Source organism: Amblyomma americanum, chromosome 3 (genome assembly GCF_052857255.1).
Source record: "Amblyomma americanum isolate KBUSLIRL-KWMA chromosome 3, ASM5285725v1, whole genome shotgun sequence".
NCBI lineage: Eukaryota > Metazoa > Arthropoda > Arachnida > Ixodida > Ixodidae > Amblyomma > Amblyomma americanum.
In genome coordinates this window covers 181,298,530-181,316,816 of record NC_135499.1, presented here as the reverse complement: position 1 = coordinate 181,316,816, position 18,287 = coordinate 181,298,530, and the positions used below count along the sequence as shown (strand labels likewise).

General features: G+C 45.1%; 1 protein-coding gene across 1 annotated transcript; it reads right to left on the bottom strand.

The window, feature by feature from the left end:
- Nucleotides 1–3,415: 3,415 nt before the first annotated feature.
- LOC144124292 (uncharacterized) lies at nucleotides 3,416–17,688 on the bottom strand. The gene is made up of 5 exons (XM_077656928.1): nucleotides 17,572–17,688; nucleotides 13,007–13,158; nucleotides 9,715–9,782; nucleotides 6,025–6,105; nucleotides 3,416–3,549 (listed from the first exon to the last, which is right to left on the bottom strand). The coding sequence occupies exons 1-5, from the start codon at nucleotides 17,686–17,688 to the stop codon at nucleotides 3,416–3,418; spliced, it is 552 nt and encodes a 183-aa protein (XP_077513054.1).
- Nucleotides 17,689–18,287: the final 599 nt, after the last annotated feature.

Below are 18,287 nucleotides of genomic sequence, written 5' to 3'. Positions count from 1 at the left end.
TCCGGGCTTCATGTAACCAATTCGTCGGCGTGTTTTTTTTTTATAATATCGTGTTTTAGATGACTACTATATTTTGTCCGCTAGTGAACCGCGGAGCGTGTACCGAAGCGACTTCTCACAGTATGTAAAAACTGGTGCACGCACGCCATGATTGCTGCATTTTTAGTTTCTGTGTTTATTTATTCCCCTTTCCATATCTAGTTTTCGGCACGTAGTTTTCTGCACACGAAAACGGAGCTGCTCACTGAATAGCCTCCCTCTATTCATCTTGCTCTCTGGTTGTTAAAGCTGTATCTCACAGCATGACCATACTATTTTGTGAACACCGCTACGTCAGTACGAAGAATTAGAGGGGATGCTTAAGCTCCGCCTTAAGGGCATGACGCGATAGATAATATATGTGCAGAATTAGACATTCTCTAGTTAACATTTATACTCCCTTGGGAGTGTTCATATCGCTCCTGGCGCAGTGGTGCAGCGGTTAAGCGATACATCACTGCCCTGCGATGGCAGGTGAAACTTGTGCGATCCAGGTTGCTCCTGCCAGGAACGTCTCGCGATCATTCATTAATTTAACTGCCACCGGCCACGGCGGGCTGTTTTCTCACAATCCGGAGGGCAGGTTGTGATGACGTCACAAGGTCACCTGCCTCCTAGGTTACTTCTCTGGGGATTTCTGGGGGATTTTTCGCTCACGGTCAACGAAATTAGTCCTATACAAAAGAAAACATTAGGAGAATATAAAAGACAGCAGCCACCCTATATGTACACCACTTGTCACAAAGTGCGGAAAAAGTGGAGGGGAAACTCAAGCTCCACCTTAAGGTTATGACGCGATAGCGTAGTGGCTTAATTTACATATATGCAGAATTGGTCATTCTCTAATTTACGTTCATAGATCTCTGGGAGTCCTCATATTCCTCCTAGGGCAGCGGTGCAGCGGTCAAGCGATGCGCCACTGCCCTGCGACGGCAGGTGCTCCAAGCTGTGGGCCTTAAATTGTGCGGCCCGGATTACGCTTCTCGAGCGATCAATCAGTAACTTAACTGCCAGCTGCCAAAGTGGGCACTCTGCCCACTATCGTGGAGGAACGGAGCAGCGTTTAAGCAGCACCTTCCACTTTAGGCACTTCATCCGACATCTCATCATCTAATAAACTAAGACACCCCGATTTTAACCTCGATTTTTTAAATGTGCAAGATGTTCTTGTTAAACATTCTTCGCTGTCATCGTATTCTTCGAGAGAGATTAACTTGTCTACTTTTCGTTCGTACAATCTTACTCGAAAAGTGTAAAAACGATATGCGAGTTGTGTTAGCCTATTACATGCCCCCCCCCAGCTGTTGCATCTCATATAAGCTTCCGAGGCTTGTAACGGGGCAACTTTCGAGCGCGCAAGGCGAAGGTGCTGATATATTGCTTTTTTACAGCATTTTTCTACAAAACGTTCAAGAGGTCTAACAATAGTACGCACCAGCATTAGCCTACCTTTCTATATTTTCATTGCTTATGACCTTTTCTTTCTGTATTGAGCCAAGTGTGTTTTTGGCTGTTGAAATACATTCTTAGAGAAAGTAAAGAGGAGCTTTGGATTCAAGAATTGTAGTGCAGTACTAGCAGTATACGTAGAAGTCCGAAATTCCAGACGTGGGTGGTTGAGTGTTCCCCTCGTGTTTACGCGATCCAGAACGCTGGCGGTGCATTAAGAGCCATCATTGCACGGAATCAAATCCCTCAGGCTCAAAACTTTTGTTAAATGCTGCAGTTCAACAACTACTCTAATGCGCGTCTTGATCCTGCAGAAAGATCTATCCAGATCGAACTGGCCACTATGCACGCCTTGCATACTGTTGCGCACTGCATGGTTCGCACTTCAAGCAAAAGCTACCAGTCTGCCTGGCACAACAGTTGTGAAGTGTTTCCAATGACCACCATGAAAATGAAAACAGCGTATGGTACGCTACATAAATGTGCGTACGACGCACATGATTACACACCAGAAAGTTAACACGCGGAGCTCTGCTGTTTAATAATTGTGAACTTGGAACTGTGGAGATCCGCGCATATTTCCTATCGGAGCAGTTGTTTGCTTCAAGTCACATTATTCTTATGCACCTAAGGTATTATGGTCTAACTGCCTGCGTAATAACAAAAAATTATTACGAAATGTTGACCCCATGCGTCTGTGCCTCTTAAGTCTCGTTAAGAATAACCCCCACAATTTTTGCCTCTCCAAGCTTCATATAGCGGCTGTGTACTTGCCGGACAAGAGCTCACCGTCGAGGCCAAGGACTGTGCCTCACCAGAGCGCAGGCGGTGTTATGCACGAGCTGAGTGGTTCCACATGTGTGTCATAGCGGGTTTCATACTTAGTAATGCCTGCTGACGCTCAAGTCCGTGCCGTTAAGTAGCGAATGTAGCTCTAATTGTTTTAAACGTCTGACCTCTAAAAAAAAGTCTGGCTATTTTTTTAGTGAATGGCCGAATTTCAGCATTTAATCAGCGGCATGACAACGCAACGGGATACTGCTGAATGGAGCGCCGAAAAGGATGGCAGTCTAGGCAAGAAAAAATGATGGCTTCATTTCATACATGGACCACGACGCGTATTAGTTTATGCGACATACCACAGGACATTTCACGAAGACTTGACGAGGGACGACTCTTCGCGCCAACGCGGCGAGCGCCGAGTTCGAAACCTTGGCTTCTTTATTCTTACTTCGCGTCGGACCCGCCTCATGGCTTGCTCGCCGTAGGGTAACGCAGTCTCATGCACAAAGTATACTTCATGAAGTGAATTTTATTGAAAGCCTCCCAAGACGAACATGTATTAAGAACAGTCTTTCTAATTAGGGGTATGGCTGGCTCGATCCATACCCCAAATGGGCCCCGAATTGCGAGTGAAGAATTTTTTTTTTCTGGTGAATATTCTTGACCGGATATGCTACGCGCCAGCTGAAGGAAAATTTTCAGTTCACTGAGGTGAGAATTTTATTAAATTTTGTGATCTGTAACTTTAACTTCGCGCGTGGCCCATGTCCTGTCCATGCTTGAGCCATGGTGGAGATTCCTTGGCATTCGTCTTAATAAATGAATCGACATTGTTCTTTCGCGTTCTTAGCTCTACTGACAAGTGTGTCAAGAGGGTCATGAATGGATCTACGCATTAGTGCACACTGATTTTTATTGCGAATATGGTCATGTACTCTCGATGTTACCACCAAACCTGCTGCGACACATTCCAAGGAATACTTAATGCTATATGAACCAACGCGGACGAGCAGTAGAATTTCTTATAAAGACATTCCACTAAGAGTTAAATATCAACTAAAACTATCTGTGAAAGATGTCACCAACACCAATACGACAAAGCCAGCTAGTTTATGAATATACCATATCCTTTCTTGATATCTTGTTAAACATTGAAGAACGGGCTGCACGTTTCTTGGTCGTACGGCATGTTTACGACGTCGCAGTTATCTTCGTACTGATCCATGCATGTTTGCGAGAAGGCGTCTTTCACATCCCAGGAAGTCCACAGCATGCATTCTGAGAATAAAAAAAAAGGCAGCACCAGCGCAATGAGGGGACGGCAAGAAATGTACGGCGCGCACACAGCGTCGGCGCATTCAAAGCTACGTCGAGACCAAGATGTCATTCACGCAAATGGAGGCACTTTGGTCACTGTGCAGTTGCCGGATTCCTTGCTGCTTCCCTTCCATATGTGCAGACGGGAACCATTTGGGACTCTGAACTTCCCTCATCGTGAATCGTTTTGTTTTCTTTTGATCCTGACATTCGGCTCTATGTTATATCTTTCCTGGTTGTCTCATTCCCCCCCTGCTATTTCCTTGCATTCACACCTTTCCTTAAAGCTTACATACATATATGGTCATTTTCCATCCTGCTGCTAGTGTTCAGCGTCTGCTTTTGGGTATATACATGTCTAAGTTTGCGTTTTCTATATCTTCTGTTATCCCCTCCCCCTCCCCTAATATTTTTCATTCATATTTTCTTGAATTGTATAATTCTGAAGAAATTATAGACGTCGCTATTTTTCCGCACCGTTGCTACTTGCATTCATTTTCGTGGCTACATTCTTTCGTTCGAGGAGCTCTTCCTCTAAGTTCCCTGCAACAACTTTATTTTTTATTTTCGTTTTCCTCCTTGTTTTGGCGTCTTATCTCTTTTGAGCTGTTTCAGCAAAATTTAGTCTTATTCCCACTGGGCAGGACTATGACAATGATGTTCGCTTTTTTTTTTAACAACCATTCCTTCTTTCTGTTCATTCCCTCCTGATTAAGAACATTTTACCTTTAGCCTGTACACTCGCTCAGCTTCTTCTTCTCTGAGTTTTATTTACAGCTTCTTTTGTATTTGACTCTTTTCGTATTCATTAGTTTTTGGCCACGTGACCATAATTATCGCTCTCTGTTTTGGATCACAGCTAAGTGCGACATCTCACCTCTGTCTGCTATAGCCCCATACGTGCCTCCTTTGTTGAGTCTGCCTGTACTATTTCTATCGTCTTTTATTTTTTCACAAACACACGGACGCTGCTCCATGGACGGTGAAGGTTGCCAGACGCGAAAACGTTTTGGTTCGTTGTTAACTCCTGACAACAGGACCAATAATGGTCCTATGTTAACAGCATGTATGCTAACAGCATTTTATCCAGTCTTATTGACATACGCAATGCTAGTAACTTAGTTCAGGAGAGCAAGCTGCCGGGCTAGTTGGTGATGCATGTTGTATACTAGGGGCCGCAAAAAAATGCACGAGGGACGGAGTAGGGTACACAAAAAGACGTGGACACAAAAACACAAAAGCTCGTGAACGTGCTTTTGTGTCCCCTACTCTGTCCCTCGTCCGTTTTTTGCGCTTCCTAGTCAACTAGTAACTTAGGTCATTTATTTTTAAACCTCTTTTCCGTTACCCTTTCGCATACTTATGCGAAGGCCAGTATCGCAATCCATACAGGCGGTTCTAGCACACTCCAGTAAAAATACCTGATGAGATTTAGAGTATCGCGAAACAAACAAACAAACAAACAAAAATAAAAAAAATAAAAAAAAATGTAAATAAATAAATAAATAAATAAATGCAAATATGTATGCATTACGCAGTTACATGCCGGCTTATGGCCAGCTTTCCGTCATAATCTCGTCTGCATGCGCAATTCAAGCCTCCTCGAGAGAGGCCTGAGCATGAAGGTTCCTCGTGTGCAGGAAGGCTCATCGTTGGATGCGTCGAGCGGCGTTTTTGGAATCCCAACCTTCCCTCGACTGCCGGAGCTGCTGTTTCCTCCGCTCCACAAAGTGGATTTGGAGCATCGAAGCGAGGCGCGTTCTTGAATCGAATTCGGCGGTTAGTTACCATGACGTCTGTGCACTCTAACCCTATTGAGTAGCCGATTTTTTCCTTCTGATTTTACTTTTGCCACATTCACTGCTTCGTTAGCACCGTGTGCCCACACTAAACTACGTTACTTGCTTCGTTTGCCCGTGTTTTGTTTTGTTTATGTTTTTCAGTTCTATATATATGCTGGTTCCCCCTGTCTTGCTTGTGTCATAATTTCCTGATATTTGTTCTTTTTGCTGTGTCTTCATGTTTACTTTTCTGTATTTGTTTTAAACTGCAACTTCGCGCTTTTAACTCTGGGAAAGGCAGTCGTTTTGTTTTGATTTTTCGGAACATGGTTTTCTATTTAATCTACATTCTGAGTGCGTTTCTTCATTTCGTTTATATAACATAAGCTTAGGCCCGGTAAAGGCCTTTTTGTACGGGCTTCCTCTTACTTTCATTTAGTTTTTTTATGTTGTCAGAGGACAGCTTAAATAATACATCATACATCGTATATCAGTGCACCTTCTCATTTCTGTGCTGTGGGTGTAAAGCTGCATATGCTTTAAAGACAAGGAACACAACAGATTGTTCATATGAGAATAAAATACAGACTGACTTTTCACTGCTAAGTTTGATAGCATGCGCTTTATGAAGAGTGGTTCGTCGCTTTTTCCTCACCTTTCATGTCGTAAAAGTCTATAATGAGGCACTCCTTGTAGTCCGTGTAAACATATCTGCCGGTCTGAACAGTCCCATCTCCTGCAAGGTCATGATAACGGTGAGGAACAATACTGGCAGGTGCTCACTTGGAAATAGCCTTTTTCTGTCGCCGAATTGTCTGGCTGAGTCAACATCTCTCAGGGCTTTCATATCTATGGTGAATGTCGCTCCTTAGTTGAGCCCATTAAAAATGGTGGCCTCGAAAATAGAGTGAAGTCTCTTGTTAACATGTTATTTGCGATGTAGCGGTAATAATAGCGTCATCGTACAGCACAGGCCCACGTGGTACTTATCCAGAGTTTGCAGAAAGGAGGCCTATACACTTGTTAAGAAATCTTAGGTATTGTGTCACGCTGTTCTGCCTTTTGCTTATGCGCTCTACTATACCGTACCACCAATACTAATGTGCAAGAAAGCCTAAATTTTGTTTATTTTATTTTATTTTTTAAATTTATAATATTACTTGCCCCAAGAAATGGTCGTGGCAGGCTGGGAAATACACCAGTAAACAACGAGATGGTACAAAGTTGACAATAAACGACGACGTTTGAAAACGATACTCTAAATAAAAAAACTAAGCACCTGAATGGAAGTGCAAAGCATTCAAACACTTTAAACGATAAGGAACAGGCTCCACATAGGAACAGGCTAGGCCGCGCGCGCGATCGACTCATACGCTCACGCGCGCTGCCTAGCCTGCTCCCCTTCAAAATCAGAACTCTTCTTCTGCCGCCCCAGACCGCACGACCCCGCCAACCCTCCCATCTCACTCACTCTAGGAAACCACCCCATTCCCCTGGTCTCCAAGATTCGCATCCTGGGCCTCGTCCTTCACTCCCACGGCGCGCATGGCAACGCCATCCAAACTCTCCAGGCCCAAGCCCACCAAGCCACCCGTCTCATTCGGCGTGTGGCGAACAGGCGCGCAGGTCTGCGAGAGCGGAACACTCTCCGCCTCACCCAAGCTTACATCACGAGCCGCACGGCGTACGCATTCCCCTACCTCCCCCTAAAGCAGAAGGAGTGGGACCGCATCAACGCGCCCCTCAGGAGCTGCACGAAGGTTGCCCTCCGCCTACCCCCCAGCACCTCTACTACCAGGCTCCTCAACCTCGGCACCCACAACACGTTTGAGGAGCTGGCAGAAGCCACTCTAACAGCACAGCTGACTCGCCTGTCGAGTACCGCGGCAGGCCGCACTCTACTCTGTCAGCTAGACATCACCCCGATCTCCCATCCTACCGAGGGGATTCCCCTACCTCCAGACCTACGCCCCCATCTCATCAACCATCCAATCCCTAAGAACATGCTCCCCGAGCACGACGGAGAACGCAGGGCAGCCTGCGCCAAAGCCCTGCACAAGGTCTACGGCAACGGTTCCGAGGTAGCCTACGGGGACGCGACAGCGTACTCGTCGGGCTCCCGCATGGTTCTCGGCGTCGCTAATTCTCAGGCCCGACTAATCGCATCAGGATCCGTCACCACAGACTCATCGGAAATTGCAGAGGAAGCGGCCATTGCACTCGCTCTTGCCTCCACCTCTGCCACCAAAATTATCTCCGACTCAAAATCCGCCCTATCCAATTTCGCCAAAGGCCTGATATCCCGCACCGCGGCTCGGCTACTACGCTTCTGGCACCCCACCCACCCCGTAACCCTTATCTGGACCCCCGCACACGCAGGCCTCCCGGGTAAAGAGGAGGTCCACTCCCTCGCCCGAGGTCTCACTTTGCGGGCCGGAGTTGGACTTCCTCCACCATTCCAGGAGCGTCTGCTTACGTTCAAAGATATTCTTAACTACTACCGAGATACCTGGCGCGTTTACGCACCACCGGCTCCCTCCCTAACCTTAACCTAGACCTCCCACTGGCGCCGACTGCAGACCCTAACTGCTCCCTACCCTACTCTCCTTCATGCCCACTACCCCAATCAATTCCTTTATTCTTGTAAGCTCTGCGGGAAACCGGGAGACTTTCTTCACGTCCTCCTCATATGTCCTACCTTCCCACACCCTCCATCCCCAACCACACCGGAGTTATACTGCGAGACTCTCCTGGCCAGCTCCACTGCTGCTTACCAGCGCCGGATAATTACCGACGCCCTGAAGCGGATAGCCCTCCAAGGGCTGTCCTTTGCCCTGTAAGGGCATCCCCCTAAGAGTTGCCTCGTGCCATGTTGGGGTGTTTTACCCCCCCCCCCCCCCCCTGTATTTGGCAATAAATGTTTCCGCCACCCACCACATAGTTAAACAAACGCCTGAAATTCTTTCACGCAATCCATTTCAACCAACATACTGTCAAGGACGTTCCACTCAACTACCGAGAGTGGAAAGAATGAGTATTTGAAAACATTTATTCTTTGGCTGAAAATGGAGCAAAGTAAAACAATTCATGTATGTCGTAGCCCAGCCACACGAAAACATGACATATTCATCAGCGTTGCTTTTTAGTTCACCTTTCACAACTTCAGAGGGGATACGCAAGAGCGCAGTCTTATTTCTGTCGGATAATGGCCTCAAACCTGCTCTATTCCGGAGTTGAGTAATTGACGTAATGGCATGCTGATTAAAGATGAGCCTCATGGCTTTCCTTTGCACCCTTTCCTCTTTACTGATATTGACAGAAGTAAATGAATCCCACATTATATTACCATAATTTAGAAGAGGCAAAACGAGAGACTTGTATGCTAGAAGCTTAAGACATCGCTTCAATTAATATAAATCTGTTATGGCGTTATTAGCAATGTGGGTAATATGATGGTCTCAGCGCAGATCATTATCTATGTGAAAACCTATAGTTCCTTGTATTCAGAAACACAAAGAAGTTGATTTCCGTGTTTCAATGGACTCTTCAATGGGCTCTTCTTATTTGGGATGGTGAAAACAACACTCTTAGAATAATTCACACACATCTGCCACGTACTACACCACTTGAATAGGCGATTAAGCTCAACATAGAGCTTGACTTGATCTTCATCTGAATTTATAATGGAGTGCGCCACACACCGCTTCATCAAGAAGTCTCAAGCCGCTGTGGTTGCTCAGTCGTTATCATACTCGACTGGTTATTCGAAAGACGCTGGTTCGATCACAGCCGCTGTGTCGCATTTCGATAGAGGCGAAATGGCGGAGAAGCGTGTACTGTGTGGCGTCAGTGCAGGTTAATGAACTCTAGGTGGTCGAAATTATACGGAGCCTTTACTACGGCGTCCATTATAGCCTGGGTCTCTTCGGGATGTTAATGCTTGTAAAATAAATGCAAGCATTCTTTGCCGTGTTATCTGCGCAAATATTTCAGAGTGCATAACAAACTCTGCTTAAGTGGTTGCACTGCCGCAACGATATTCACACAAATACTGGAAAATCCGCGAGTGCAACAAGTTCATTCAGTGGTTACTTTGAACTTAGTAAGCACTGTTAGTGGCAGCAGCATTTCCTTTAACAACCCTGGGTAGGCCAGTTATGTTTGTACTTCGGGCGGCGTCATCACGTCTCGATGACATGCCGAACAACGAATACTTCTCAAAAGATTTATTGCTTCCTTTACGTAGCGCTCGTGCTTCTTTCTCCTCAATGATAAAGTGTCGTTCGCAACTTTCTGGCTACCTTCCGAACTTTGCAGCCACATTTCTTGACCGAAACATATTTACCATTTTTGTCCCAGAAGCGGAACGTGTCAGGACTCGGTCCGGGTACAACAACATAGGAAATATTTCTCCTGAAATGTGAACAAAACATGTTGCAAATAAAAATCAGCGTGCTTAAATGCGCAACATAGAAACAGTTGCTGCATAAGCTGGAGTCTTGGCTGCCTGAACGTTTCCGAGGGTTGGATATGAGGCCGTACCTTTTACGCTTGGAGCTATATGCTTTCGCACGTCTATAAGAACAGAAAGTTGGGCTAGTTGGTGTGGATTCATACTTAGCAGCGCAAAAAACGAGGACAAAAGCGAACGAAGAGACACAACGCAAGCGCAGTGTTGTGTCTCGTCGTTCGCTTTTGTCCTCGTTTTTTTTTTTTTGCGCTGGTAAGTACGAATCGCACGTTTACTCGGTTTAAGTACGTTAAAACCCCACCACTTTAAGTGGCGCTATCGTTTCAACATTGCTTCCACGTTCTTTACGCGCCCGCACTATGGTTTCCCGCATCTGATTTTCGGTTTCGTTTGGTAGCTCGCAGCTCCCCTTCCTTTTCTGACAGAACGTTATTTTGCCGTTAATGGGACGAGCGCTGAATCTTGGGCCTCGCTTTCCGTCCGCTCAGTCTGCTCGTGGCCGTTGCTCGCAAGTTCAGAGCCGCAAGCTCTCAATGGCGTTCGGGCTATGTTGTACGTGCTAGTCAGGCCATGAAGCAGTCTTGTTCTTAATACAGCGGGCTCCGGACGTTGTTGTTGCTGGCCTCTGAGATTGCAAAGTGTCTGTTTATTTTTTACCCGCCATGGTGGCTCAGTGGTTAGGGCGCTCGACTACTGATCTGGAGTTCCCGGGTTCGAACCCGACCGCGGCGGCTGCGTTTTTATGGAGGCAAAACGCTAAGGCGCCCGTGTGCTGTGCGATGTCAGTGCACGTTAAAGATCCCCAGGTGGTCGAAATTATTCCGGAGCCCTCCACTACGGCACCTCTCTCTTCCTTTCTTCTTTCACTCCCTCCTTTATCCCTTCCCTTACGGCGCGGTTCAGGTGTCCAACGATATATGTGACAGATACTGCGCCATTTTCCTTTCCCCAAAAGCCAATTATATCTGTTTCTTTTTTCTTATAGTATGCGCTCATGCAGACACGTGGACTTATGCACGTCGTCACCGTTTGAAGCACGATGCGACCGCATTGTCTTCAATGTTTTCGGAGCAGTGAAAAGGCTTGTGTGCTTAGAGAAATGAAGAAAAATATCTGCGAATATCTGCACATGTATTTACAGTGGCCTCTCATTTGAATCATTAATGAAAAAGTAACTGCCAGTATAGCTCATCAAGCATGCTTTTTTACTGTGCTGGCGCTTCACACGACGGCTCACACTAGCAGGAATCGTGAGCAAGTAAGCTTACAACCCACAGGAAGTTCTTCACGAACATACAGATCGCCACGACTGCGGAGTCGTTCACTAGGGTTGTCTACGACCATACTTACTGCGAATAATATTGAGTAGATTTCTTGCGACCATCATTCATACCCTCTTTATGTCCTTAGACAATAAATAATGCTTTCATAAAATCTATCGTAGCGTTGGCAAGGCCGGAAGAATGTGTCCGTGGAAGTAAAACAGGCAGCATATATGGTTTATGTGAGGTCGATATTGGATTATGCCTGCCCCGAGTGCGTCCCGTTCCATCGTGTGCGTGCTGACTAATCCGCACGTTCACAATCTGTTGCTGTACTCTCTGTAACTGAGCAGTTCGACAAAATTTTCATTATTGCCAATTTGAAAAGAAGACTGGGTGGTAGCAATTAAATGAACGCCGGAAAAATCTGACTTGAGTGGTTCTTTAGCATTTATCATAAAGAAATTGAAGCCGCCGCGATGGCTCAGTGGTTATGGCACTCGGTTGCTGACCCGAAAGACGCGGGTTCGATGCCGGCTGCGGCGGCCGAGTTTCGATGTAGGCGAAATTCTAGAGGTCCGTGTACTGCGCGATGTTAACGCATATTAAAGAACCCAAGATGGTCGAAATTTCCGGCACCCTTCACTACGGCGTCCCTCGCAGTTCGAGTTGCTTTGTGACGGTAAACCCCCATAAACCATAAACGGAACCTTAAAGACAACCGAATTATACCCTCAATTTACTTACATGAACCGCATTACATTTCTTACGAAATGATCAGAATTAAAATGTTCGTCCATAATAATGTGGCGTAAATAAGTTCAGACAATCATTTCTTCGTCGTGCCATTAGCAACTAGAACGTGTTCGCAGATTATGTGGTTGGCCACTACACCGTGGATTTGTTTTATGAAATTTCGTTCCCCCTCTACAATGCGCTGCGGGCATTGTAAGAATAAAAAAAGAGTCAGCTGCATTCTCTGCATCATATCGATACTCGTTCGTTGCCATCTCATTCGTTATTACGCTATATCTTACATTTCTGAAGGCTGAAAATACCTGCAGTCAGGTCGTTCCAGCCTTATGCTCTTGTAAATTAGTATTTACACCGAGCTGTTCCGAAAAATTGCGAGTTAAGAAACATTGACGACCACCGAGTCCAATTATTTCCCAGTAAGAAGTGACTCTCTGCCTGTTTTCGCTAATCATCCCTCGGTCCGGCGCGAAAGGACGCAATTATGGGCGAGAAAGTTGTTTCTGATAACTTCCCACCAGTCGAATAAAACTAGCGCCGCCCGTTATGAAAGGAAGACTTTGCCACTGTTTGAAGTGAATAGTATTGCCTCGGGATAAGCAAAAAAAAAATCGCTTCGACGCAGGTATTTTAATTTTGAAATCAGGCGGTGATCGCGACACCTGTATTTTGTTTTTGTTTTGGTTTTTTTCTAGGTTATTAAAGCTCAACTTTCGTGGAAGTTACCTTTTCATGATTAGACCTGCGTACCCAATTAAGAGAGGCTAGCTACTATTTTCCGTCACTGTCATTTAAGAGCTCTAGTTTTTGCAAATACGCTCTAAAAAGGCGAGTTCGTTTTAGCGAGTGAGATTTCATAGTATCTCAATCACATAACGGGATCCAACATTCACGGAAACCAGGTACCAAAGGAGAATGTTTCTCTCTTGATATTACATGGTTTGCTTTTGTTAATTAAATAAGAAATAATAGCGTCAGTAACTTATCTCTGGAGAATAGCAGATTAGAAAGCAGAAGAAAGAACCACATGTCACCGGTTGGATGCGAACCGACGACCTCAGAATATCTTAATGACGTGTATATTGAGCTCAAATAGTTGTTTTTATTTGATTTACTTTTTATCCTTCCAGTTCTGCTGAAGCCATACGTACGGTTCGTGTCCATTGACTCCTGGAAACATCCATACGTATGTCAATCGTGGCACACTGCTGTCGTAGTCTGTCCCCACCGCTGATACGCAGTCGAGGTCCCCGTCTTTGTCGATGTCAAACATAGCAATAAGATGAGGGAAGCTCTCAAAAACCTGCAAGTAGAGATGTAGTGTTGCTAGGGCTCATAGTGAAATTTGACCCCGCCTGACATTTGTTTATGTAAGGGGTGGCCCACTACTCTCTCGATCAAGTGCATGCGCTGCAAACGAAAATAATTTTTTTTTCAACTTATGTGGAGAAGTCCTGTCATTTCTGGAGGACTTGCTAGGAAGTCGCTGCTGTCATCGACGTCATAGTCATGGACAGCTCCTGCATGCTACAGGATTAGCGTTAGCACTAATTTTTAGCCGCTTGCCAAAAATGTCGACTAAAATCTCGTTCAAAATCGCCCAGTCGGAGCGTAGACGCGAGGCGGCCTCGTTGGCATCGCGTCGGGGTACTTAAAGCACTAGCAACGAAGACTGTGCCGCGTCTGTATTAGAGTATTGCAGATGGCGTTGCTGGCAGTATGCGCTATACAGACGCACGCCGGTACCTTCACTCCCGTGAGAACCGTATTCAATGCTTGAGTGCTGAACAACCTGGCTGCAGACATTCTAGGGATATTAGTAAAGTGCAGATTGACCGCACATGTGTTGAGGCCAGGCAGAGTCTGCATACCCGGAACATATTTACTTACCAGCAGAATAAGCCTGGTGTAGATGCATGTGGCAGGCACTATCAGGTTATGAACGGCAGCATATAAGTATCACCCAATCGGAACGTATGTAGCCAAAGTGCCGGCTAGTACTTAGCTATGTGCTGAGGAATAAGGAAGCCCTATTCCAATCGCATTCCACTTCAAAAAAGCGGTGCTATCTAACTGAGGAGATCCGCCATTTTGTGTGTCGCAAGTGAAATTAAATGAACACTCTAGATTCCAGGTACATAATCCCGAGTCCAGTACCTGGCGCTCAACACTCTGTGTAACAACGCCTTCCACCATTATTGGTTCTTATGAGAATAAAGAGCCCTCAGCAATGTTGTAATTGTAATAAACCTAAAATCATGTGGTTATCCCGTCTCAGATGTTATTCAATTTTTGGGCACGCTGTTCCGCGCTTCACTGGGCACAAGGAAGAGACGGAATGTGCGCTGTGATAGCTTGGGCGCTTCTCTACTCTTTCTGCAGGTCGCATTTGCTAAGTATTTTGCGATGTTCAGCCTCTGTGGATTCATTTTTAATTTTCTTCCACGGATTTTCCTTGTAATTGGAGCCCGCCTTAGGCAGTTATTATAAGAGAATCTCGCACACATCATGAACTTTGGTGTTGTCCGATAATGAACAAATTTTGTGTCTCATGGATTGTCTCTTATTGCGTTATCTCACGATGCGAGGTAACTCTCGCTGGATTTCGCGTCAAGGTTCTTTGCTTAGACTTACACTTTCGCGGATATGCCTACTCATACACCGGATTGAGTCTGTTTCAGAATAACTTGCAACTTAATGTCTTGCATGCTGCGGCTTCGCCTTCCTTTGCAAATGTTTCTTTTTTACATTCGTTTCGTACAGAAGGGGTGCAATTCGAAATTTTACCGCCGGCACTTCTGACGGTGGCCACAGCTAAGGGGCCACTCGGTTCGCTGTAGACGAATCTATCGAACCTCTAAAATATACGTTGCAGCGCATTGTAATCATGATCCTGTTTTACTTTTACGCGCCAACTTTCTATTTCCCAATCTGCTTAGTGGTTCTTTTCTGCTTACTTTTTCTAATGAAATTAAGAAGTTCGGCCATCTGTTTCATTCGCTGTACTTCAGCGGAAGCTTGTGGATCTGAGTCCTAATCTGTTGTCTGTTATTTGCGTAGTTACGGGAAACAGACATTAAATACAGTAGCGATTTCTGTCCTGTACACTCAGCATTAAATGTATTACAACAAAATAGAAACAACGTGTTGAATTCTTTGCGTCATCTTTGTTACAGATGAGGAAGACCTGCTTCCAGGGTTAAACTTGGCCACATCGTAGAAGACGAAGACAAAGGACAGACACTTTGTTGTTTTTGGCCTGTCTAGCCTTCTCTTTGTGTGCTTATTCTAGGCCTTCTGCTTCTACGCTCGTGCCAAGTTTAACATGCCGAAGCATCAACTTGGTCACCTTTATGCTTTACTCGGAGTCCTGCTTTCAGGGGAGTTACCATACTTATGCTCAGTAATTTTGGGCGGCATTCTTTACAAGGGTAAATTATTAAAATCTCTTTTAGGGCCGGACATAGCGATCGGTGTATGATCACAAATACGTGGCCTACCTTTTGCGGTACCTATAGAAATTGTTGTATGCGACTGTTTCGAGTTGCTTTGCGCGTCTATGAATTGTCGGTTCTTGAACAAGATATATTGGCTACGATGGCAGGCCGCGTAGCTCTAGTGTGGGCCCGCAGAACATTCATTACAGTGTCATGTAGTGAATATTGTATGATAATTACACCGAGGAGGCATATAAAATATTGTACCGTGCACCTCTAAGGAGAGCACTGTAGGACGCGGTAGGAGGAGTAAATGTGGGTTCAAAATTTGAAGCGCACGAAGGAGCCGTACGTTATCCGCCCGAAGAGATTCCGTATATTCGATTGATATGAAGTAAATATACAGGTCTATATATCCTATAACTGTGTTTTATTTCGGCTTTAACTCAGGAAGACGGTCTTAATGTTCACAGAATGAACGATAATATCACGGCTGTCAATACGTAGGGCGCTGTAGAAGTAGGCGGTAGGATGGTTCGGCAGGACACCGGAAAGCTACCTCCGGAGACGAAAGATGTTATTGACAAACGCTAAATTATGAGGGCGTCTACCCCTCCCGAGAGAATAAAACTAACGTAGCTATCGAAGTTAATGAATGAGCGCAAAGTAGCTGACATAAGGAAGTTTAATATTGAGAGAGTCGAGGATGATCTGAAGAATGGAGGTAAGCTGAAAGCGGTGAAGAGGAAACTAGGCATAGGCAAAAACCAGAAATAAGCCTTGGAAGACAAAGAGGGCAATGCCGTTAGCAATATAGATAAGATAGTTAAAGAAGCCGCCGAGATCCACGCAAATCTGTAGAGTAGGCAATCTAGCGCACAGGAGTGGGAAATCCCGTCACTAACGAAAGAGGATGTAAAGAATGCCTTAGGAGCAATGCAAACGGGGAAAGGAGCTGATGAGGATGAGGTAACAGCGGATATGTTGAAGGACGGAGGAGAGATTGTGCTATAAAGACCAGCCACCCTGTATACGCAACGCATTGACCTCGAAGCGTACCAGAAACTTGAAAGAACGCTAACGTTGTCTTAATTGATAAGAAAGGAGACGTCAAGGATTTGAAAAATTGCAGACCAATACCCTTACTGTCTGCTTTGCCTACAAGGTATTCGCTTAGAATATCGCTGATAGATTCAGGGCAACCTTAGACTTCAATGAACCAAATGATCAGGCGGGCTTTCGTAAAGAATATTCCACAATACACCATATTCACACTAGAGAACTGTTCACAATACTCACAATAGAGAAATGAATAGAATGTACCGAAAACCTACGTATAGACTACAATGATTACGAGAAAGCATTTGACTCAATGGAAACCATAGGTGTCATGCACGCATTGCGTAATCAGTGTGTAGAGGAGGAGCCTTATGTGAGAATACTGGAAGATATCTACAGCAGCTGCACAGCAACCATAGTCCTCCATAAATTTAGCTATAAAATTCAAATAAAGAAGGGCGTAAGGCAGGGAGACACGTTCTCGCCAACGCTATTCAATACATGTTTACAGGAGGTACTCAGAGGCGTAAATTGGGAACAGCTAGAGATAAGAGTTAATGAAGAATACCTAAATAATCTGCGATTCGATGATGGAATCGCCTTGAGGAGTCACTCAGGAGATGAACTAAAAGCATCATCATTGAGTTAGACAGACGGAGCAGAACGATAGGTCTAAAAATTAATATGCAGGAAGCCAAAGTAATGTTCAACATTCCAGCAAGGGAACAGCAGTTCACAATTGGTAGCGAGGTGCTGAAAGTGGTAAAGGAATGCGTCTACTTAAGGCAGGTAGTGACAGCTGATCTCGATCATGAGAGGGAAATAACTAGAAGAATAAGAATGAGGTGGAGTGCATATGGTAGGTTCTCTCAAATTATGAATGGTAATTCAGCATTATCCCTGAAGTGAAAAGTATACAACACTTGTATCTTACCGGTACCTACCTATCGGGCAGAAATGTGGAGGCAAAAAAAAGGGTCCAGCTTAAATTAAGGACAACGCAGCCAGCCATAGAAAGAAAAATGATAGGTGTAACGTTAAGAGACCGGAAGCGGGCAGAGTGAGACGCAAGAATAGGAAAGCGTCACGAGTCACACCCGCGCCCCTAGCTATTTGCATGCCACCGGAAAGGGGACAGGCCACCTGGAACTGAACAAGTCTGGTGCATGTTCAAAGTTGCGAAGTACAGAGAGGTGAAATGAGAATTTCTTATCACGTACCTTTCCAACTTCTGCGGTTTCATGACGAAGTTCATGTTTAGGTTTGCCAGCACAGAAAAGTATGTGAAAGAAGGAAATGCAGGAAAGCGCAAGCGCAACCACACGAATAAGCTGCATGTTTAGCCAATGTAGTGCTAGCTGGGTGTCTTTTGTATCCAACAAATGGTCCAGCAATGGCTGGGACGTGATTTTTGGATTAAAACGCCACTTCTCCCGACAAGGGCTGCAGTGACAAAAATATGTTGTCGTAAAAAGTGTATTGATGTAGTAGACATTTGCGAGTTCTATTAAAGCAGCTGTCATTTTTGTCTCTACAACATCTTCCTGCTGCACGGTGCGCTAGCAAGGCAATTTGTGAAGTGCCGTTTATTGATTGTCATTTCTGTTCCATAGCCGAGACCATGCCTCGAAAACGATAGCAAAAATTTTGGTAATTATTGGTTTCTGACAGAAAAAAAAGGAATGAAGAAATTTATCGAATTCACTGTGGCGTATTTTTGTCGCGAATGTTCCTCTATCTAGTGACATCTGTCCTGAACGTGATTGCGAGGGGCTTTCGAAGGGACGGTTTTCTACGTGCTCAAGTGTTAGCTGCGACGGAATTGAGGTTTTAAAGTTTTAGAATGCGAGTTTTTTTTTCGCTAAAGACTTACGAGGAGGGAAACAAAGAAGGTGGTGCTCTGCAAATGAGGAGCGACAGGCTGTGGTTAAGGCGC

Coding starts and splice junctions, on each gene's coding strand:
- LOC144124292 (XM_077656928.1), bottom strand. CDS start 17,688: ATGCAGCTTATTCGTGTGGTTGCGCTTGCGCTTTCCTGCATTTCCTTC. Junction 13,159..17,571: donor AAACCGCAGAAGTTGGAAAG/GTACGTGATAAG, acceptor CTCTACTTGCAG/GTTTTTGAGAGCTTCCCTCA. Junction 3,550..6,024: donor AGACTTTTACGACATGAAAG/GTGAGGAAAAAG, acceptor TTTTATTCTCAG/AATGCATGCTGTGGACTTCC.